At 35.1% G+C, this 23,977-nt stretch overlaps 2 protein-coding genes across 3 annotated transcripts in view; one reads left to right on the top strand and one right to left on the bottom strand.

The window, feature by feature from the left end:
• The window catches only part of LOC145287738 (uncharacterized), a 137,594-nt gene that overhangs the window by 94,306 nt on the left and 19,311 nt on the right, over positions 1 to 23,977 (bottom strand). For both annotated transcript variants that reach the window (XM_080135503.1, XM_080135502.1), the window contains exon 2: positions 16,823 to 16,942. In XM_080135503.1, the coding sequence (XP_079991629.1) occupies positions 16,823 to 16,936 (114 nt within the window). In that variant the 5' untranslated portion in view covers positions 16,937 to 16,942. The remainder of the gene's footprint in view (positions 1 to 16,822; positions 16,943 to 23,977) is intronic.
• LOC145287740 (von Willebrand factor C domain-containing protein 2-like) lies at positions 1,852 to 10,108 on the top strand. Its single transcript, XM_080135504.1, has 2 exons — positions 1,852 to 2,388; positions 9,816 to 10,108. Exons 1-2 carry the CDS (start codon positions 2,034 to 2,036, stop codon positions 9,953 to 9,955), a joined length of 495 nt encoding a protein of 164 aa, XP_079991630.1. The 5' UTR covers positions 1,852 to 2,033; the 3' UTR covers positions 9,956 to 10,108.

The raw sequence follows: 23,977 nt of genomic DNA, 5'->3' as shown, positions 1-23,977 counted from the left end.
CCTTTTATTTTTTTAATTATTTATTTTTATTTTTTTTACTCATGTTCACCCCTCACAAGGCATATTGTCACTTGAACGCAAGGAGCTACTATTTGGGACCATGCCTAGGAAAGATTAACAAGATGTTGGTTTACGTTACATTTAAACTTATGCAAGCAGTACATCCAGAGAAGCAGGAAAAGAATCCCAAATCTAGCTGTTTGAGAGAAGAAAATATTAGAGTAGAAAGCTTTCTGGCATTTAGGGACCTCAACAGTGAAGGGGTGAGATTTTGTTTCTAAGCAGGGGGAGGAGTTGCTGGGGATATGTACGTCGAGGGAGCACAAGTGTAACGAGTTCATCAGAGCACATTTGTAAAACGTGAACAGAGATGCAACATTGAAAGTCACATACCCCAACCCGTATTTTGTGTTCAATAGTTTTCGTCAATAGAAGTTTCATTAAAAAAATTTGGTTCATAAGTCATATAGCAGAAATCTTAGACAAATGACCTCCAGTCTGTAGCGAAATATAGCTGCAAATTGATAGTGATATTTAATGCTACTAAGACTAAGCTTCTTTAAGATTTCTAAGAAACCTTCTCAACAACTGATGGCCATTTATCATTCCAACTCCGTGGTTTAACATTCACAGGCAAATTTTTTTTTTTTTTACAAAAGAGTCGCTATTATCAAGGCCCGGAGGCCACTCGAGGATAAAGGTTAATGAGTGTACAGCAGCCAATGAGACAACATCATTTAATCGTTAGAAGTGGAGATATAAAAAATTGGATTTAGAGTGCAATTCAATTTTTTGTGGTGCGTGCAAGTATTCAGTGCAGCACAGGAAGCGCAACAGAATTACTGATCGATTGATGATAACCAGTTTGTGACCAAGATCTTTTTGATTATCTCTCTTCTGATTTTGAAAACATGGTGTCATGGAGAAAAAGGTGGCTGGTTAATTTTAATGCATCGAGAACTAAGCTTCTCTCTTTTAACTGTTCTGATCCTCATCACACCCCAACTCAAAGGAATCGCTCTCGTCTTGGGGAAGCATCATGTCTCATAACGCTTCTGGGATTGACCTTCACTTCTGATCTGAAATGGAACACATGCCTCAAATCTGTTGCCAAGATTGCTGGAAAAATGGTTGGATCATTCTATCGCTCCAGTAGATATCTCACTGCTAATGTATAAGAACCAAGTACACCCTAAAATGGAATACTGTTGCCACATGCGAGAAAGAGCTGCTTAGTGCACCCTATCTTAATTTTTTTACAAAGGAGTTACCACTTATCAAGGCCCGGCAGCCACTCGAGGATAAGGGTTAATGAATGTACAGCAATCAATGGGACAATGTCGCAGTAATCGTTAGTAGTGGAAATTTGGTAAATTAGATTACTTAAGGGGACGGTTCATCAAGAATTTGTTTAGATTGGACTTGAAAACGACCAAATTGTAGTCAGTTGGAAAGCAGACAAACGGAACAGAGTTCCACAGGCTTGCAGTTCTAAGAAAGATGCTTTGTTCATGAAATCTACATTTAGGTTCAGGCACAGATAAAGAGTGGAGGAAATTATTGATAGTCATTTCAGTCAGACAAGGGTTTTTTTTTCGTGAAAGTTTGGCGAGACGGGGGTGGGGAGACATAGATTGGAGCTCAGCTTTGTTCTGGATATTGAAAATAATTTTAAAGAATGTTACCTGAACAATGTTGGGTACTTCTGCTTGTTCATAAAAAATCAAAGTAGGAAAAAAATAAAAACTGTTTTTGTTTATTCAATATATAAACCAAACAATATCAATTAATCAATGCCATCTGTTGAATTGGTTTCAGCAGATAAATAAATCCAAATTCATCGAATCAACCAATCGGAGCAAAATTAACAAACAACAAAACGAATGGTGTACAAATGACGAGCTCATACAAAACGACGGAATCCGTGCATACAAGACAAATTCAGAAAAAAAAAAAAAAAAGGTTGCATCTTTTCGTGCAACAGTTTTGCTAAAAAATTTGTCAAATCTACGTTGGCTTAAATTCTTCTCAACATGAAATTAATCTTGACAATTTCTGTGTTGCTTTTTATGCTCTGGTCGACAGTTGCTATCCCGACGCCCCCACACTGGCGTGAAGAGGACATTTATGAAATTATGAAAGCAGGCCAGGATCTTTCGACTGAAAATCCAAGAACATATCCCACGGATGTTCCGCCACCACCCCCAGAAGGTTGCATGACCACAAACGGATCGGTGCCGATTGGGACATTATTCTACGAGGGAGACTGCAAGCATTGTAACTGTATTGATGATGGAAAAAGTATCTGCTTTACTGTTAAATGTCCGAAGATCGAATGTGCGGATGCGGTTTTTATCAAAGGGAAGTGTTGTGCAATTTGTCCTGATGGTAAGTCGATAACATTTGTGCGTGTGTGTTTTTTATTATTATTATTATTTTTCATTTATTTTTTACAAAGGACTAACAACTTAAGGCCCAGAAGCCACTCGAGGATAAGGGTTAAAGAGTATACATTGGTCAAAAGGACAATATCATCGTAATTGTTAGAAGTGTAAATTTGGTAAATTGGATTAATTAAGGGGAACGGCTCATCAAGAACTTGTTTACATTGAATTTGAAGACGACCATATTGTAGTCAGCTGGAAAGCAGATAATCGGAAGACTGTTCTTCCACAGGTGTGCATTATTATTAAATCCACAAGGCAATAATATGTTTCCTTTATCTTCTTGATTAGGATTCCATTTGATGACTTGCTCCACTGTTCAAACTTTAAGAAGTGCAAGCAAAACAGCAGCAACAATTAATTTCTTTTTTCCAATTCTTTGTTTCTACAAATGAAGACAGAGGACCAAAACCTTTATTATTAAGGCCTTATGGCTAACCCTGGTTACCCCCTGTCATACCTAAAGTGCTAATTCCAGAGACATGAAGGCTTACCCCATTGTTTTCTTCTTCTTGACTGGCGTCTAAAAAGGGGTTAACGGCCCCTTTTTATCCTGGGTGCCAGCCTGCCAGTATTTATTTTGTTTATTATTCACTAGCAGGAAGACCCACCATTGCCTGGGATTGAATGAGGATTATCGAATGTGTCACACTCCCATATTTTATTGTCATCGAAATCAATGAAATCACCAGTTTTTCAATCAAATCAAATGATTGCCTGCTCTAATTGGGGACCCACTGCAATGCACTGGGAAGGTGCTTCATATGCCTCCCAACAGTAACTTAGTCCACAATACATTGTAGTCTATATTGCACTGTAGAGAACCTACTGTAGATTTTATAAAATTATTTTTTATATATAATGGCTTGAATTAAAGTTTAAAATTCAAAAGTCGAGTATCATTCTTCAGTTGTGCTCTCAATAGAAACATTCATTTCGAACGTGCCCCTGTCATATCGAAGAACATATTGTTGATTGTATGTGCTAGGCCTATCTGCTTTGTATGGTAATAAAACTTAAATGTGATGGCGTGTAAGGCGTTAACTTTAATCAAAATCTTTTGTTCCTTCTTTCATCAGATTATTTTGATTATCAATACTTATCAAAGACATTCCGATACAAAACCTATCTAAGAACACTGCCAGACACATATGATAAGTACATTTATGTAAAATTAAAAAAAAAGAAAAAAAAAAAATCAGTCCATCTGTTTAGGAGTTCATAGGGAATGAGCTCATACAAGTTCCTTTTATGTAATAGCAGAGGTATTTTTCTATGATTTCCTCATTGTCTACATTTTTTTTTAAGGCAGCCCTCTATTCACAAAAGGGACTTGCTGGACGGTTTGAGGAGACAGCACATTATTTTTTTTTTTTTATTTGGTCAGAGTTTACTTTTAATGAGAAGTATCCTCACGTCTCTGACAAACCCCTATACAAAGAAACCAAAGATACCTGAGAATAGTGTCTAGTAGACATTTAAGCTTCTCAAAAATCGGGGATAACTTATCTCCTTATGGTATTTCCAAAACTACACAGCAAATATACCCGGTGAACCAAGTGCAAGAGAGATACAAACAACTGCACTTAAAGAAAAGGTTAGAACCTTAAAAAGATCTCTTGGTGGGGATGTTTGGCATCCGATATGTTGCCCCATCTCCATCAAGAACAAAATAAGAAAACTGAAAAAAAATTTTTTTTATATATTTACGGCATTTTTTTTTTTATATACAATTTGTCATTTTAGTTTTACGCATTCATACAAACTTTAATCTAAAATTGCATTTTCATCGCTAAATGTGCAGATTAAACAGATCCACCTTCAGAATAATCCAGGAATGTTCCTAATAAAACAAACAAATGACTAAAATTAATTCCCAACTGAACTTGTCACAATAAAAAGTGGGGTTTAGATGATTGTGTTTAAAATAAATTCGGACTGAAATCAAAACTCTGCTCTTATTTTTTATTTGGGAAAAGTCAATATTATTTTTTCCTCCCTCTCGTTTGTAGTTAAGACAAAAGGGAGTTATTAGCATGCATGCTCACAATGTGCCGGTCACATGACTGTTTCTGCCGAAAAGCGTGGACATTGTTTTCTTTTGAGTAGTAGTGACCTGCGGCAATATCAAGATTTAAATTTTCCTCAAACTTTGGTTTTCTTTGAGGTTTTTTAATGGACACAATTCCCAATTTGAAAATTCGGATATACATCAAATCTTTAATTGAATTTCATCCAAAGTCATTAGATACATATGAAGCAAGATTCGTTTGCTAATATTTATGAAATTATTATTTAATAGTTTCACATATCGTTAAATAATAGTTTCACATATCGTTAAATAATTTCACATTTTGTTAAATAATAATTTTATATATAGTTAAATAATAATTTCACATATCGTTCAATAATAATTTCACATATCGTTAATATTTTCACATATCGTTAAATAATATTTTTTCTGATAAAAACAACACATTCTTTGAAACTCCAATCTATGGTCCCCTCTCATCAATCGTTCACAAACACACTCGTCTGACCAAAAATCACTATCAATAAATTCTCCCACTCCCTATCATTGTCTACACCTAAACATGGATTCCATGAATAGAGCTTCTTCCATAGAACTGACTGCCTGTGAAACTCTCCTCTGCTGGTCTGCTTTCCAGCTGACTACAATATCTTTATCTTCACGTCCAAACAAGTTGTTGTGCTGCTTTCGTAAATGATCTAATCATACCAAAGTACTTCTACAAACGATTATTACGCAACTGTCCCAATGACTACAATAAACACATTAACCTTTATCCTCGAGTGGCCTCCAGATCTTGATATGTGGTGATCCTTCTGTAAAAAAAAAAAAATCCTGTCGAACAATAAATTTTTATAAAGTATAATTTACAGTCTTGAATTGTGTTTATATATATATATATATATATGAGAGAGAGAGAACACATACATACGTACTACACAATTTGCCACCGGAGACGAAAAGAAATGCTTGGAAAATAAAGAGAATCCGCAGAAAGACCCGCAAAAGAGAGAACTACATTGTATTCAACCAAATTTTATTACATTTTCACCCCAAACAAGGCACATTGCCACTTTGATGTAGGGGGCTACTATCATGGACATAAGTACAGGGGGTACTATGTAGGGAGTTGGGCAGCAAGATGTCGGTTCACGTTACACTTGAACTTCTGCATGTCAGTACAGTTAGAGAAGCAGGAACTCGGAAGGGAATTCCAAAGTGTAGCGGTTCTGGGGAAGAAACTACTGGAGTAGAAAGCTCTCTTACATCTAGGGATCTCAACTGTGAAGGGGTGGGATTTTGCTGCCTGTCAGGTTTGTTTGTCTTTAAAAAATGACTTGCTACCTATATGTATATATTACTAGCAGGGGCCACTAAAAAATAAATAAAAATAGAAAAGATTAAAAAATATAAAATATTTCTATTAAACATCCTCTACCCCCCCCCCCCATTTTTCTCCAGCACCTTCTTTCTACCACATCTATGTAAAGTGAAAAAACTTAGGAGCTCTCTAGAGCAAGCATGTTAAACTCAAAGTTTTCTCAGGGCCACAGGAGTCGATTTGTATCATTTTGAAGGCCGCAAAAGTTGAACACGCTAAATAAAATTCTTTGCTATTTTTTTTTATTTCAATTTAGAAACATACAGACAAATTCAAGTAATTGAGTTGTCGGTGAAAGAAAGATCATTTGTACACGTCACACACGTGTCTATGATGGGGCGCGTGTGGCCCGTGTGTTTGACATGCCTGCTCTAGAGCGCTACTAAAATAACCCAAATAAAATTAAGGAGGCCTCTAAAGCACTACTAAAAACCACTCTTTCTAGGTTTCTTGCAACTACCTCCTCCTTTTGAATAGAAATCAGGTCAAGTCACGAGTCATTTTCTTTTCAAGAAGTTTGAAAAAAAAAAAAAAAAAAAAAAAAAAAAAAAAAAAAAATCGATACACCACTCTGACGAAACCTGGCCCAGTTTACCCTCCAAGAATGAATAATTTCAATTCTTGAACTATGCCGACAGGAACCAAATGAACCAAAGCATCTGATGAAATGCAAACAATTCTGTGCAAAATTGATACACATAGGTTTTTTTTTAAGTCCAACTGTTTTTTTTTTAATCAGTGATTTTAATTTTTTTTCTTAGAAACTATAGATTTTAGAAAGAAAAAAAAAGAAAAAGGGTTCTTTGTCTAGAATTCATCCTATTTTAAAAAATGCAAATGAAAACTTGGTACCTATGCACTTATGCTACTGTGCTGAAATAACATTATTATTTAGAAAGCCATTCTTAACAGGAAGAGAGGAGGGTGTTTTGTTATTATTCTGTACTTTCATGTAATAATTTAATAAAAAAGATATTGTGAAACTTCAATTTAACTTGAAAATATCCTTACAAAAATAAGCACCGAAAAATCTGTATGACATATGTACCTATGACAAAATGAAGTTATATCTAAAAAAAAATAAATAAATTACAAACTGATCAAGTACTTTTATTTCTAAATAAGAAAAACAGATTTTATGAAGAAAGAAGGGACAATCATTCCTACCATTTTGAAAACAATCTACAAAAAACAAAACCAAGGGAGATAACTCAACAATAATTCATACTAGATTCATGTTGTAATGCCTAAGATTTCCCATTAATCACTAAAAATGGTTGTAGTTCTAAAAAAGAAACTATCTGATTTACCAAATTTACACTTCAAATGAATACTATATTGTCCTTTTGACCAATGTACACTCTATAACCCTTATCCTCGAGTGGCCACTGGGCCTTGATTAGTGGTGATTCCTTTGTAAAAAAAAAAAAAAAAAAAAAAAAAAAAAAAGGTGATTTTTGGGAGAAGATATTTCCGTTTTGTCACAAGTATATATATCAAAGATTTTATTTTGTTTTTTAATATAGTGAAAATTCTGAACAAGAACCAACATTTTTAAATAATCACCTAAAAAGAAAAATCAGGAAGGGAGATAACTCATTCTCAATTAACCAGTCTTCTTGAAGTTTTAAAAATATACAAATATAAAATTTAAAAACCTAGCGATTACTACGATATTATCCCATGGATTACTGTACACGCAATAATCCTTATCCCCAAGTGGCCTCCGGGCCTTGATAAGTGGTGACTTCATTGTAATATATATATATATATATATATATATATATATATATATTACTTTATTTTTTGGAATCCTTTGAGGCGAGGCTCCATAATTTGTGTATTCTTTTTCTTGTGGACCGTTATCCTCTTCTTCATTGTTGTTGTTTCACCACGTTTCGACCAACTCATCCTCTGGCCTTCTTCAAATGATTAACCTTGTCAGGATAGGAATGCTGAGTGTCCTAACTGTATCCCCAGTAATTACTGCCTTCCATAGTTGTTTTCTCACCACGTTTTGTGCCAACTAATCCTCTGGTCTCCTTTCGGGTAGGATTGAAACCGCTATCTTCAAACATCTGGAACCTTAGAGACTGATGTGAGTGAAATTTAATCTAAAAAAAAATCTTTTTTCACATACATATGCGGTTGCTGGTTTTCATTCCTTTCAGTGTCACTTTTTCATGTGTGAGCAGCGATACTATCAGACGTTGATCTTCTGTTTAACTTAAGACTACTCCTGCATGAAACACAATAGAGACTTGTTTTAAAGGTTTTATTTAGAGAGTTTACCCTTTGGGAGAGAGACCACGTAAATTATTTCTTAATTTTCTAATTCTTCTTAATCTTAAGATGGTTCACAAACGGGCAGAGTCTTGAGGCAATATTCACTTAGATTTTTTCTGCATTTTCATACACATCCCACCTCTCTCGGTTCCGACTATTCTGTCCCATGAAGTGTGACGTAATTTCTATGTGATATCATTTGACACCTGCATTTCAAACATGTTTTATCTAGGGAGATAACCATTGGCCTGTTTCAATCATGCTACCTGCAGGTGGGTCTATTTTGCTTGCCACCAGGTTATCATAACATGTACTAATATAAGCCTAATGCCAAAATTCATATTAGTTAACATAATCATTACTTACTGGTGTAGGGTTCCTATATATAACAGATATATAAAGTCAATGTTTGTTTGTTTGTTATAAAAATTGATATATTAAGAGAATATGCAAATAAAGTTAATATTTTTACAGAAACTAAAAATACCATAGATGCTGTTGGATTAGGAAGTTAGATATACATTGTGTTATTTTAGGATAGTTTTTTTATTTTATTTTTTTCTAATGGAAATCACTCCAGACAGAGCATGAAGTCACTTGATCTAAGAAGCTGAAAGAAAAATTACTCCTTCAAGGTTAAAAAGTAGCCAATAATAAGTATTAGATTCTGGCCAAGAAAACAGCAATTTTTTTCCTTTCTCAGAAACTTCGTTCATGGAATGTGAGGACTAAAGGACAAAATAAGGGAAGGGTGAGTTATGAGGCTGTCGAAAGTAAACCCAATGAAGTAGAATAACGATACTGTCCCACTGACTATCGTACACATATTAACCCTTATCCTCGAATGGCCTCCGGGCCTTGATAAGTGGTAACTTTTTTGTAAAAATAAAAAATAAAACAAAATAAAACCTTTGAAACCTCAACAAGTCTCCATGCATGAATAGATTTGTCCTGAACAAAATAGCAACAACCACGAAGGGCTCAATGGTCACGTATGTGTAATGATGCGCTCTATTGCAATAGAGTGTCGATGAACGAGATTAGCAGCAGTAGCCATTTTAGTGATATGCAAATTAGCAAGTGTGCATGAGCTTGCATCACAAAGGGAAGTCAAGTGCATGCCAGAGAAGATGACTGTGTGAACGCAAAGAAAGAAAGCGCTGGCTATGGCCGGAGTGAGATGGCAGGGAGAGAGACTTTTAAAAAGCACATGTTATACAGCTGAGCATTGTCAAATGTGTGTACGGAAAGACTTTTGAAAGATAATGAAATGTTATTTTGGAAGAACACATGAATTTGCATTTAAAAAAAAAAAAAAAAAAAAAAAAAAAAAAAATTGTTGAGTCAAATTTTAATTTTTTTCCTTTTTTTTGTTTATCGCTTCGTGACAAAGTCTCAGACAATGTGACGGGTCTAAGTGGTTGAAATGTAACTACACGGTTACTTTACATATGGATAAGTAACGATCAGAGAACAAAGAACCAGCAACCGTGGACGTATGTAAAGAGACTTTTTTTTATTACTTTTTTTTTGATTGCTCACCGGCGATAATGTATATGTGCACAAGTGGTTGTTTATCCAAAATACAATGTGCAAAGCGTTCATCTAACGTTTATGTAAACTCTACATTCGTTTTAACCTACATTTTTTAATTTTTTTTATTGAATTTTAGGACCCAACTGTCGAATGGATAATGGAAGTATTTTGAAAATGGGTGACCATGCACAGTTTGGAGATAACATTTGTGAATGTGTCAAAATTAATGACATCCAGCCAGCGCCAGTGATGAGATGCATTTATGTGCCAAAATAATCGTTCACATGGAGATTCGGTTGCTATCCATAAGTTATAATATAGATATCCATTACGGAACAGATCCAGAAGCGGATGCTTGACTTGTGGGCAACAAATTAAAGCCTGTAAGTGTTATGTTACATAATAAAAACATTTCGAACACAATAAAAACAATGACTTGCTTAAAGTTAATTATAAAAACATCGGAATTAAATGCATTTGATATGAATTTTGGTTGCCTTTTTAGGAACAGGTACGACTAATGTATTTTTTTTTTTTTTTTGAGGGAGGGAGCGATCACATGATTTTATGCTACTACTTGGACATAAGGTTAGCGATAAAAATTTAGTGTTTCATGCTTATGTGATCATCAGTGCAGGAGATGAAAAGTAAACATCTGAGAGTGAATGTTAGCAAAAGTATTCATAATTGGTTGTAATGTTGGAAAGCTTCCAGTTTTTGAAAAGGAAGTAGGGTACAATTCAATTTTTTGTAGCGCTTGCAAGTATTCAGTGCAGCACAGAATTACTGATCGATTGATGATAATCAGTTTGTGACCAAGATCTTTCCGATTCTCTCTCTTCTGATCTTGAAAACATGGTGTTATGGAGAAAAAGGTGGCTGGTTATTTTTAATGCATCGAAAACTAAGCTTCTCTCTTTTAATTGCTCTGATCCTCATCACGCTCCAACTGAAAGGAATCACTCTCATCTTGGGGAAGCATCATGTCTTAATAAGCTTCTGGGATTGGCCTTAACTTCTGATCTGAAATGGAATACATGCCTCAAATCTGTTGTTAAGATTGCTGGAAAAATGGTTGGATCATTCTATTGCTCCAGTAGGTATCTCACTGCCGATGCAATCCTCTATCTGTGTAAGAGTCAATCACGTCCTAAAATGGAGTTCTGTTGTCACATCTGGGCAGTAGCGCTCGATGTACCCTATCTTTTTTTTTTTTTACAAAGGAGTCACCGCTTATCAAGGCCTGGAGGCCACTCAAAGATAAGGGTTAAAAAGTGTACAGTAGTCAATGTGACAATATCGTAGTAATCGTTGTAGTGAAAATTTGGTTTAATAGATTACTGATGACTGGCTCATCAAGAATTTGTTTATGTTGGACTTGAATACAACCAAATTGTAGTCAGCTGGAAAGCAGAAAATTTGGTAAATTAGATTACTTAACGGGACGGTTCATCAAGAATTTGTTTAGATTGGACTTGAAAACGACCAAATTGTAGTCAGTTGGAAAGCAGGCAAATGGAAGAGAGTTCCACAGGCTTGCAGTTCTAAGAAAGATGCTTTGTTCATGGAATCTACATTTAGGTTTAGGCACAGATAAAGAATGGGGGAAATTATTATCAGTAATTTCAGCCAGACAAGTGTTTTTCGTGATGAAATTGTGGCTAGGTGGCACCATAGATTAGAGCTCAGATGAGCACTTACCATGAAAATAATGATAAAGTAAAGACAGGCTCGCCACGTTTCTTCTATGGGAAAGAGGTTGCAGGGAAGAGGAAAGAGCATCCCCCACTACGCTACAAAGTCTATTTTGAACTCTGTCAAAACAGAATAAGGTCTTTTAGCAGCTCCTGCCCAGATGTGGCAACAGTATTTCATCCTTGGAGATACTTGGTTCTTATATAGGTAGAGAATTGCATCAGCAGCGAGATATCTACTGGAGCGGTAGAAGGATAATACCATTTTTCCAGCGACCTTAGTAACGGATTGATGTAGGTGTTTCATTTTAGATCAGGAGTAAAGGTCAAGTCCAGAAGCTTGTCAAAACATGAGATGAGAGCCATTCATTTCAGTTGATGCCAAACGGGGATCAGAGCATTGATGTTGTAAAGATAGAAGCTTGGTTTTAGATGCATTAATAGTAACCAGCCACCTCTTTCCCCATTGTACCACTTGCTCAAGATCAGAGGAGAGAGAGAATCAGAGAGAACTTGGTCATTTACGATCTCTGATGTGTTCCTGTAGATGGTTGTGTTGTCAGCATAAATCTGTACGAATATTCTTAAGATGTGATTTGGAAGATCATTAAATGTAGATCAGGAAAAGGGTTGGGCCCAGGATGGACTCCAGCATTAATGTCTGCCCATCAACCACTACTTTTATGACCCTATCAGAGAGAAATGATTTAATAATTAAGACATTTCCAGCTATATTGTAGCTGGAGATCTTGTGAAGTAGACTTTTATGCCATACCCTATCAAAGGCCTTTGATATGTCAAGAGCAATTGCCCTAGAAAGGAAGCCTCCATTGAGAGATCCGCTAATCCTATGAGATATAACCATTAGCACATCTGCTGTAGATCTAGCAGAACAGAAATCATATTGCATGTCGCTAAAAAGGTTATTGCCTTGTTAAAGTTCAAAACCTAGTAGGTGATGTTCTTTTCTCTTCCCTGCAATATCTTTACCCACAGAAGAAATGTTGTGAATCTGTGTATTCTGTCCTCATTTTTATGGCAAGTGCTTGCCTGAGCTCCAATCTTTGGTCCCCACTTGCTAAACTTTCACAAAAAAACTGGACTAGCTACAACCACTATCAATAATTTCCCCCACTCTCTATCTGTGCTTAAACCTAAACAAAGATTTTTTTTCAAAGCTTTTTTTCTTAGAACTGTCCACCTATGGAACACTGTTCTATTGATCTGATTCCTGGCTGAATACCACATGGTAGCTTTCAAGTTCAATGCAGACAAGTTCTTGTTGAGCTGTCCCCTTAAATAATCAAATTCTACTCAATCTACACCATTAACACCACTTTACATTCATTAACTCTTATCCTCGAGTGGCCTTTGAGCCTTGATAAGTGGTGACTTCCAAGTAAAAAAAAAATAAACCTGATGGTGGTTTCCATCCAAGAACAGACTGTGTGAACCAATTTTTTACGTTGTAGGCAAACAACTTGTTTCCATTCTTTGTTGAACTGTTATCTGTTTTTCTTTTTTTTAAATTATTTTAACGATTACTACACTATTACTTTACATTCATCAACTCTTATCCTCGAATAGCCTTTGGACCTTGTTAAGTACTGACTCCCTTGTAATTTTATTTATGGCGACCTCCAATACTCATTCCCCCCTTGTGGACCCACCAAAAAATCAAATTATAAATGAAAGCAAAATAGAGGTTGGTCGGACCGATAAAAATAGAGTTATGTCCCTTTATTACAAAACTACCTTTACTAGCGTTTTGGTGATAAAGGGACACAACTCTTGTATCCACAATACCACTATGCAATTTCAGAACAATGTATTTCGATTTATTTTCAATATTTAAAAAGTATTTTTTATTAATACTTAAGAGTTATTTAATAGTATTTATTTTGATTTTATTTTGAAAATTTTGACACAAATTTTTACTTGACATAAAGAATACGATTTTCAAGAAATTTTCAAGGATTTATCTAGGAAATGATAGAAATAAGACCTTTTCAAGGCAAAAGTCAAAATTCAAGAACTTTTCAAGTTTGTGCAAATACTATGAATAAATAGAGCAAGTTCAAGGAACTTCTGCTGTTACTAAATAGCAGAGCATTACCGCTTTCAACCAAAAGAAGAATCTATCATAGTGTTGAGATTTAGGGAGGCCTCATGTTTTGACAAGCTTCTGGGTTTGGCCTTTACTCCTGATCTTAAATGGAACACATACACTAAATCCGTTGCCAAGCCCGCTGGAAAAATGGTGAGATCCTTTTATCGATCCAGTAGATATCTCACTGTTGATGCAATTCTCTATCTATATAAGAGCCAGGTACGTCCAAGGATGGAGTACTGTTGCCACATCTGGGCAGGAGCTGCTAGAAAGAACTCATCCTGCTTTGATAAAGTTCAAAATAAACTTCGTAGCCTCATAGGGGATGTCCTTTTCTCTTCCCTGCAACCTCTTTCTCACAGAAGATATGTTGTGAGTTTGTCTCTGCTTTATCATTATTTTCATGGCAAGTGCTTGACTGAGCTCCAATCTATGGTTCCCCCTCAACAAACTTTCGCAAGAAACACCAGTCTAGCAGAAAACACTATCAATAATTACCCCCCCCCCAATCTTTATCTGTGCCTAAATCTAAACGTAGATTCCATGAACAAAGCTTTCTTAGAACTGCATGCCTATGGAATTGTCTTCCGTTTTCCTGCTTTCCAGCTTACTACAATATGGTTGTCTTCAAGTCTAATGTAAACAAGTTTTTGATGAGCCGTTCCATATAAGTTAACAAATTTACTGAATCTCCATTACTAACTGTTACTATATTGTCCAATTTCTGCTGTACACTTTTTAACCCTTATCCTTGAGTGCCCTCTTGGCCTTGATAAGTGGTGATGACTATGTAAAAAAAAAAAAAAAATTAATCGGAATCAGAAACTTCAGGGTGTTGGAATTGGAAAAATTGTGCCTATTTTCCGATGCCAAAAACAGTTCTTTTATTTGTTTTTGTTTAGCTGTTTAAAACTTAATTTTCCATCGTTGTTACTAATGATGAACCGATAAAATAAATAACGATATTAAATTACCAGTGAAATTAAGATTTATAGATCACCAACCCCAAATTAAACGGGTTTTTACGACAATGCAGAAATTAAAAAAAACTCTATAGGTAAATACAGGGTGGAACAATAAAATTGTCGGCCCTAAAGAAAAAAAAATTACAGCTTTATTTTAAAATTTTTATTGAAAAAAAGTCAGTTCAGATAACGTGATTATATAGTAGAACCGACACATCTATTTGATGTAGCTGTCTTCAACCTCAATAAGAGTCTGGAACTGGGACCATGCCTTTTCACAAGCACCGGCAGGAGCTTGGCAAATACTTGGTGGATGACAGCGATCAGGCTGGCTTTGGTGCGAGAGGTTATGTTAGTGATGCTCTCGACAGGATCAAATGAAGTAGTCACACGGGTTCAGATTGAGGGAGGAGGAGGAGGAGGGGGGCAGTGAGAGAAGGGTATAAAATAAAATCATAGCATTCCTTCTGAGAGCCAAGCCTGGATCTCTTTGGATTTGTGGGCCAGTGCTGAGTTCTACTGGCACACCCAGGGTCTACCAACGGTCACTTGATTGCACCAGGCAATCACCACACTTGCCAACACATCCAGATACACTTTGGTGTTAACTTCAAAGGTGTGAGGTGGCATGATGTGACCCTCATTTGAAACCACACCAAAAAACCATAAACATGGCTGGAAACTTTGTTTTCACATCCAAGGCATGTCTTGTTATTCGTGGCACTCAAGGATGCATTTTGAGGGTGCTGGCAATGGTCCTGTTGTCATAACTTGGACCGGTAGAGAGCATGAGTTGTACAGCGGTCCATTTCCGGTCTCGATCGCTGAACATTGTGTCACTTTCAGACGTGATAGAATGCTCCTATTGCTCTTGGGATTTGTACACAACTGGCCAACTAATAGATAGTCTGCCAACTAATAGATGGTCTGCAGCAAATAAAGAAAACCGGTTTTCATCAAACAGAAATGGAATCATGTCTTTTTTAGGGCAATATTTTTATCATTCCATTACTCCTCGCAGACTTCCAGTCTTCCTCGAATCTCTTATGCCAGTCAAAGACTGATGCTGGACTCATGCAAGATGGTCCAAAAGCAGTATGAAGCATTCCATACATTTCTGTGGCATTTTTTCCAAGTTGAAAACAAAATTTTATTGCATATCGTTCTTTTAAAGTGTCTTCAGATCCAGATTGCATTTTTGAAATTCACCAACTGTGACAATCGGGCTTTATTTTATTTTATTTATTTATTTTTTTTTAATTACATTTTCACCCCAAACAAGGCAAATTGCCACTTTGGTGTAGGGGGCTACTATCAGGGGCAACAACTACTGGGGTATTATGTAGGGATTTGGGCAGCAAGATGTCGGTTCACGTTACACTTGAACTTCTGCACTTTAGTAGGGTGTATTCCAATTCTTGCTGTAGCTGTTCATTTGAACCTGAAATCATAAAAATTGGCCAGTCATCTCATAAGATGTATAGCAAAAATAATGAATTTTCAAGAGTCTACAACAATTTTAAATGCCTGTACAAAAAAAGTCTGGAAACTTATTGAAGGTACCTCATACATCTGTAGAAGGTCAGAGTTTACATCGGATAATAGGTGTGCGAATAACGCTCGAATTATCAATCCTTATCTAAAAAAAAAATTCAAAAACATTACATTAAAAAAATCATTAAGAACAAGCCATGTGTGCGTGGTCCCCCTCTGGTGCTGCATGTGAGAAGTGTAACGGGCCAACGTTACCTTCACATTTTTGCATAGTTTCAGAAAAATCTAATGGATGGGGCAAAAGTTATGGGGTAAGAAGTGTCATTTTTTGCAATTTTGAGGCATTTGTGACCCCCTTTGAGCTCCTGGGAACGTTGAATCCCAGTGAAAATGGACAAACAATGCAGTTTCACACCTTAAGCCATGTATATTTGAATTCAGCACTAAGGAAAACTAGTATATAGATATACATATCAAATTCTTGAGTAATATGAAAAAAAAGAGCTCCAAAAAGGCATGTTTTTTTAGTCCTAAAAGTGTCAGAGGGATGCGAACCAGAATTTTGCCAGGGTCACCCATACTGAATTTATATTAAGAACAATGGCCTCAACATTTTGGCCAAGTTTCAGGAAAATCTAATGGATGGATCAAACGCTATAGGCAAAAAGTGTCATTTTTGACCTCCTTTGAATCCCTGTGGACGCAATCGGAATTTTCACATATAATTTTTTTTTACTGTGCACATCTATTTAATAAAATACAATTTGTGGCAAAATTTCAGGAAAAACTAATGGACGGTTATCTGGCAATCATCTGGACTAATGGACACCACTAAAAACATAGGTCTTCTCCGATAAATCGGGAGACCAGAAATACTTACCATCAAGGAGTCATCATGCAGGTTTGTTTCATAATCACTGCAAAATTCCGACTCGCTTCCGTCAAGGACAATGGTAGAGTCACTTCCATCGAGGACAATGATTGAGTCGTCCATCTGAATCTAAAAATAGTAAAAAGAAATTATTGTTGACTAAAATAAACAAAGTCGGATCAATGAATGTTTACTTAAAGGAGTCTCCTCAGGATTCATCATTTTATTGATCCAGCATCACCCAGGACTTAAAAGTTGATGCTAATATTTGTACCTGTCTTTCTTTGCTTCTGCGCGACATTCCCAACTCTGGTCATTACTTGGTTCCAAGTGGTCACCTTATAGCTGCTCGCAAAATTCAGTACTTGTTCTTTTTTATATTAAAACTAGATCACCCAACATTGCCCGGTCGTAAAACACGCATAAATATATTTTAATTCATACAGAAACTGAGATATGTGCATGTGAGTATTTTGTTTTTTCTAAACCGTTCACTTCTTGTAATTAAAAAAAAATATACTCGAGTTGAAATCAAAACCTGAAGACAGTGAGTCAAGTACGATAACCATTAGGCCAGCTTGACATATTTTGAAAGTGCTTTCAAACCTACTTATTCTTAACAATGAATCTGTCATGCGAACCAGTCATGCATGTGCATTCGTGAAACAGTTAGCAAAAAGATAAAAATCTGATGCCCCACGTACCAATTTTTCGATTGACTCCTTGGCAGCCCGTTTTTTCAAATGAAACTAATTAAAAAGTGTTCCGCATGTCTGAATATCCTATATACCCAATTTCAAGTCTGTAGATCAAAACTCTGTTGAGTATATAGGTTGAGAAGTGTCCTCTCACACACACACACACACACACACATTCTTATTTTTATAGATACAAAAAAAATATAGGTAAACATTTGAATGTTACAATATTGAGTTTGGGGGGGGGGGGTATAATGGTACATTCTATCGCTCGGGACTTAAAAGCTGATGCTAATATTTGTACCCGTCTTTCTTTGCTATTTTTTGGACTTCCCCAACTCTGGTCATTGCTGGGTTCTAAGTAGCCGGTTTACACCTGCTCGCAGAAGGTTGCATTTTGGCGAAGATCGCAGATGTCGAAGAATCTCGTTTTATCAGGTTATGACTCACCTGACATTGTCAAGATCACGAGTGTAATAGTTTGCCGTCGATTATCAGGGTTGTATTACTGATGAGCAGAGTTCATTTTTAAGCAGGAAAAATGAATAAGGATTAAACAGTTGTTCGCACAGATTTTCATTGTCCATTTTCAAAAACTTTTCAAAGGCCTTCTTCAGACGAAATTCAAGTTTTCATAATAAAATTTGGGGTTTGTTTTACAATCCACAGCAATTAAAAAAAAAAAAAAAAAAAGGAGATTTTAATCCTGCCCTCCTTCAAAAGCAAGAAATATAAACGACCCCACTTAGAGGGAAAAAAAAAAAAAAAAAAAAAAAACTTTCCTTGTGCGGAAGGGACTCTCCAATGCACACCTCCCAAAATATGCCATTTCATAACAATGTATTTCAATTTTAATTTCAATATTTAAAAAATATTTTAATAATATTTTTATTAATACTTTAATAATTAATATTAATACTTTAATAATTTAATAGTATTTATTTTGATTTTATTTATAACTTGTGGTGGGAGGGGAGGAGCGCCAGCATTGCGGGGGGTGGTCGAAAAAAAAACATTGTGATCCTGGGGAATGGAGGGAGCCAAAAGAAAAAAAAAAAAAAACATGTCACAATGAAGGCGGGCGGTGGCGGAAGGGGGGGGGTTATAGCATTGCATGGTCGTAAAAAAAAAAAAAAAATTGTGATTACAATGTGGAGCGGTGCCTGATCGTAACATCCACTTAAATATGATAAATTGTGACAGTGGAGGGAGGGGGACATTGTCCAATTGTAAAATCTGCTTAAATCTGTTTTAATTCATCCAGAAAACAAAATTGTGACAGCAGAGAGGGTAGTTGCAAAAATCTGCTTAAGTATATTTCAATGTATAAAAATAAAAAAAACAATAAAATACGTGATTGAAACCGAAATCAAAATGTGAAAAATAAAGTAGAAATAACAGATGAATTAAAATGTTTGTATGGGAAAAGTTCTAAATATAACTAAATGAAAAAAAGGTTATAAACTTAAAAGATGTAAAATAAAAACTACTTAAATGTGATATTCGTTAAAAACAGACCCAGAGACCTTAAAAGTATTTAGTTGGTCCACTAGAGCACTTTTACCTAATGTTATAAACTTAGTTTCATTAAAAAGTCGTCGAAACATTTCATTCTGCAATTTCAAAAAATAAGCTGACGAATTGCAGAGTGAAATGTTTTAGCGTCCAAATTGTTGTATGAAATAATGAATGAAAGTTTTAAACTGTTAAAAAATGAAAGTTTTTTTTTGTTTGTTTTAATTGAAGAATCATAATTGAATTAGAATTTGTTTTTTCTTAAATAAAAATTCAACCTTCAGTTGATTTAAACGGCTTATAAAAAAAAAAAAATTAAAAAGAAAAACAAAAAAAAAACGAAATCAGGAAATTGTTTTTTGTTTTAATATAATTAGTCACCAGTAAATAGTACAAATTACAAAACAACCCTGTTTAAATGCAAAAAAAAAAAAGAAGCTCCACCAGTAGGCATGTGTGAACCTCAAAACTAATAACAATGTGACAACTTTCTAATCCATTCGGCCACAGCGCTCATTATATACATCAAGTCGAAAATTCTTGTATTTAAACTAATTCAAAAAACAATGGTTGACTCATGTGCAGATGTTGAAAAGGTTTAGAAAGAAACGATTTTAGGTGACCCCTCCCCTTGAAATAAAACAAAATTTCTACACAAAATAATTGACCATTTTTACTAACTTTCAGATATTAATTGTCCAAGAGATGGCGCTTTCTACCGTTTCTCTCTTTCTAATGATGCATGTACAACACAGATGACAAAGTTTTTAGTGGACATACAAACACACACACTAACACTGTGAAACCTGACATAGTTATATGGAATAAGTTACAGTTGCAACCTTGGTTGAAGTGAGTGTCTCTAATGATAGAGGTCTCAACAGAGCTGAAAGGGATAAACAGACTAAATACCAAAGTCCCATGTATGATATGAAAAGAAACTGAAATCTTAGATATCAATCATACCAGTTATTATAGGTGCCACAGGGCTTATGAAGAAGAACCTGAAGTCCTACCTAACACATATTTCTGCATCGGATATAGTTTAAGGTCATATCCAGGATCCTAAACTTATGAAGAATTCTTGATAAAATTATTTATGACAAGAAATGGAAATACATGACAATTAAACAACTCGGATGTAAGCATGACACAGAAAATAACACACACGCTATCGTATTAATATATAGATTGTTTTACTTACAAAACAGTAATCTACACACACACATTATATATATATATATATATATATATATATATATATATATATATATATATATACACACACACACACATATATATATATGTATAATGTACCTATTTACTATGCCTCCCCACGGGACACAGTTAGACACCAGGGTCGTTTTTTAACGTGGAGAAAAGGTACAAAAATAAAAATTGTCTCAGTCGTGAAGGATTTCTCCTCCACTGAAAGAGAACAAGAAATAGAAGTGCAGCAGCTGAAGAATAGGTACTACACTTTGATCTTGTACTGAAGGCCAAGAATATATATGTATATATATATGTATAATGTAAATAAAAAATATAGATTACGTAATTACTCAAAAATCGAAAATTAAACCAGATAATGGTAGAAACTAAGCCAATAAATGTTGATTAATTTTAGGATACCCCGTACGATGACATGGACCAGAATTTCAATATAAGGTAGATTGCCCGGTATTTTTTTTTAATTTATTTTTTTAAATGTCACTTTAGATCACCTTTTTCGGTAAACATGCTAAAACTATGACTTCTTGCACCTCTCATCAGGCCTTTCCTATCCTCTGCCCAGGAGATAGAGGGAGGGGTAGATAACACAAACACTTATCACTTCTATTCATTATAATTATAGTTTAACCATCAACTAATCCTTCGAGAAGATACGGAAGTTGATTGGTTAATATCTCGGGTAGAACAATCTGGCTGATTGTACAGCCTTATCCGTCGGCAGGTCAGGTGGGTTTAATTGATCATCAAATCATGCTATGGCGAGAATAAAATGACCAGCAAAATCTTACGACAATAACACAGACTACTACTAGTACTTGATTACAGGAGATTATTTTTAAAGATCATAACCAACACAAACATAGTAAGTTCTTTCCGCAGAATAATCTTTTTATACAAAAAAAAAAAAAACAAACAAAAAAAAAAAACAGGCATTGAATTATTTTTTTTTGTTTAAAAGTGACCGCTGCTCCTTAGCGATACAACTGATGACCAATGCTGAACGATAGCCCTCATGATTGTAATGTGGGGATAAGTGGTGATCTGACAGAACAAGACCCTTCGAGATCTGCGGCCTTCATCAGAGCGGCAACCTTTTGCGAGCAAGTACGAAATGACCAACTGGAACCCAGGAACGACCAAAGTTGAGGACGTCACTAGGAAGAGGCAAAGAGATACAAGAACAACCATCACCACCACCACATGTTTTTATTAGATAAGGAGATCAGTTTTAAAGTTCATAATTAATTAGAACTTGCATAGCAGCATAACAAATGCTGCATTAATGTAATTAGATCAACAAACGAACGAACAAACAAAAAATAGTGGATATTAAAGACAGGGATGAGCAATGAAAGTAAAATTTTTGTTTCTGTATTTTTTTAGATGAGGATTGATTATTTTCGATTCATCGGACTACTGTTTTCATCTTGAGTGTTATTTGCACAATGTTTCGGTTGATGTAACCTCCAACCTTCTTCAGATATATTTTATCTGAACGTGGCATAGTGAATAATGTACTTGGTAAAATTCATTTGTAAGTTACATTTTTCGGTTGATGTAACCTCCAACCTTCTTCAGATATATTTTATCTGAACGTGGCATAGTGAATAATGTACTTGGTAAAATTCATTTGTAAGTTACATTTTTCGGGGGAGGGGGGGGTAAAGGTTCACTCTTCAGTGTGGGTGACACTCAAAATACAATCGCGAATTACTTAGGACTTAGGAACGGTTAAAGTCGGAGACATCACTAGGAGGAGGTAAAGGGGCACAAGAACACCCACCCTACTACTACTAAGACCACCATTACTAATACTACTACTATTACAACATGTCGATTACATAAAATCATTCTTACATTTCATACAGGGTGGGCCAAAATAAAGGTCCTATCTTTAAATTTGAATAACTTCCACAAAATAAAAGTTAAACTCACTAAACTTTATGTGTGCGTAGACTGACCCTTCCGAGATTATTTTGAAATAAACAAAACAAATGTTGGCCGAAAAACACTCCTTAAAACTTACATGAATTTATGAATTTTTAAAAATAGGACCCTTATTTTGGCCCACCCTGTAGTTAATTAAAACTTGCATTGCCGTATAATAAACCAGAAATAAATGCTGCATTAACGTGATTAGATCAATGAACAAAAAAGAAAATGCCATAATAGGGGTGAAATTCTCACTCAGGGGTGAATTTTTAAACCATTTATAGTATGAACTCTAAAATAGCTATTATTTCCTGATTACCACAAAAACACATGTTAAATGTGCTTATATTTTCTCAAACATAAAAACATGTTTGTGGGGTGGGGGGTGGGGGTGATTTATAGATTTTAGTTTTTACTGGTAGATTAAAATCAATAAATATTTATTATTATTCCCAGCAGTGGAAGATTTTGTTTCAAACAAAATCAAATAAACAAGATAATTAAAGGAATCAATTAAATTTAATTAAAGGCACACTTTTTTTTTTTTTTAGATTTCGATAACCTTAACTTATTATGAAGATGTATCTATCTAATAGATTGGAAAGTATATTTAAAATTGTAACAGATTTTTAAAGTTAAACGGGGATAAAGCAACCACTAAAGGAGTATGGCAAGCACCCACAGGCTCTGCTATAATGCATAAATCAAAAACACAGCCATATGCACATACATATGCACATATACACATACATATACACACATACACATATACATATGCACATACACACATACATATGCACACATACACATGCACATATACACATACACATGCACATATACACATGCACATATACACATACACATACACGTATACATACATGAATAAGTAAGCGTCTCTAATGATGCTGACCTTAACAAAGCAGGGAGAGAGAAAATAAAATACCAACGACTTATGGTACGGCATGAAAAGAAACTGGAATCTTAAGAAGCTATCAATCACACCAGTCATTATGGGAGCAACCGAGCTCATGAAAAAGAATTTCAATAACTATCTGGCAAATATACCCGGTGAACCAAGTGCAAAAGAAATACAAACAATAGAACTTGTAGGGACGGCTAGAATCTTAAAAAGATCTCTCGGTTGGAGTAACCAAACTAATCGGAGAATGTTTAGCATCTGGTAGAATTCCCCTTCACACAAGTGTACTTTATGTATCTGGGAGTGTTTTTAGATAGGTTTTGTATCGGAATGCCTCTGATAAGTATCGAAAATCGATAATCGAAAAAGTCTGATTTTCACCAAAGTTAACACACTTATACAACCTAACATCACAAGTGCATTTGAGGTTTTATCACTGCACAAGCAGAAAGGCCAGACGCATACAATCAACAGTGGGTTCTTTGACAAGACAGGCGCCTGTACACTGTACTGTAATAAAATTGAAACTTGTAAGCATTTTTGAAAAAATGTTTAATTAAAATTAAAAACTTTGAATAAACCACTGTTTTAGAAACAAAGGTAGTGCGAAAGGCTTACAAATTACAATTTTATTACAATGGAAAGTTCCAACAAATATGTGTGCGTCACCAGCAAGTACAGCTTTGATGAAACAAATAGTATAAATAGTCTCTATAACTTTCTTGTCTTCCTTATTAAACTGACAACTAAATTTATCTATATTTATTTTTCGGTTATGAGTTTATTGGCTACAGAGTTATCTGATTTTGGAAACAATCATATATATTTAATTATTATAGTAAAAAAATAATTATATATATATATATA

The sequence above is a fragment of the Euprymna scolopes genome, chromosome 11 (genome assembly GCF_053919585.1).
Source record: "Euprymna scolopes isolate OS-2025 chromosome 11, ASM5391958v1, whole genome shotgun sequence".
Lineage (NCBI taxonomy): Eukaryota > Metazoa > Mollusca > Cephalopoda > Sepiida > Sepiolidae > Euprymna > Euprymna scolopes.
Note: the sequence above shows the minus strand (reverse complement) of the source record. Positions and strands in the feature narration are given on the sequence as shown.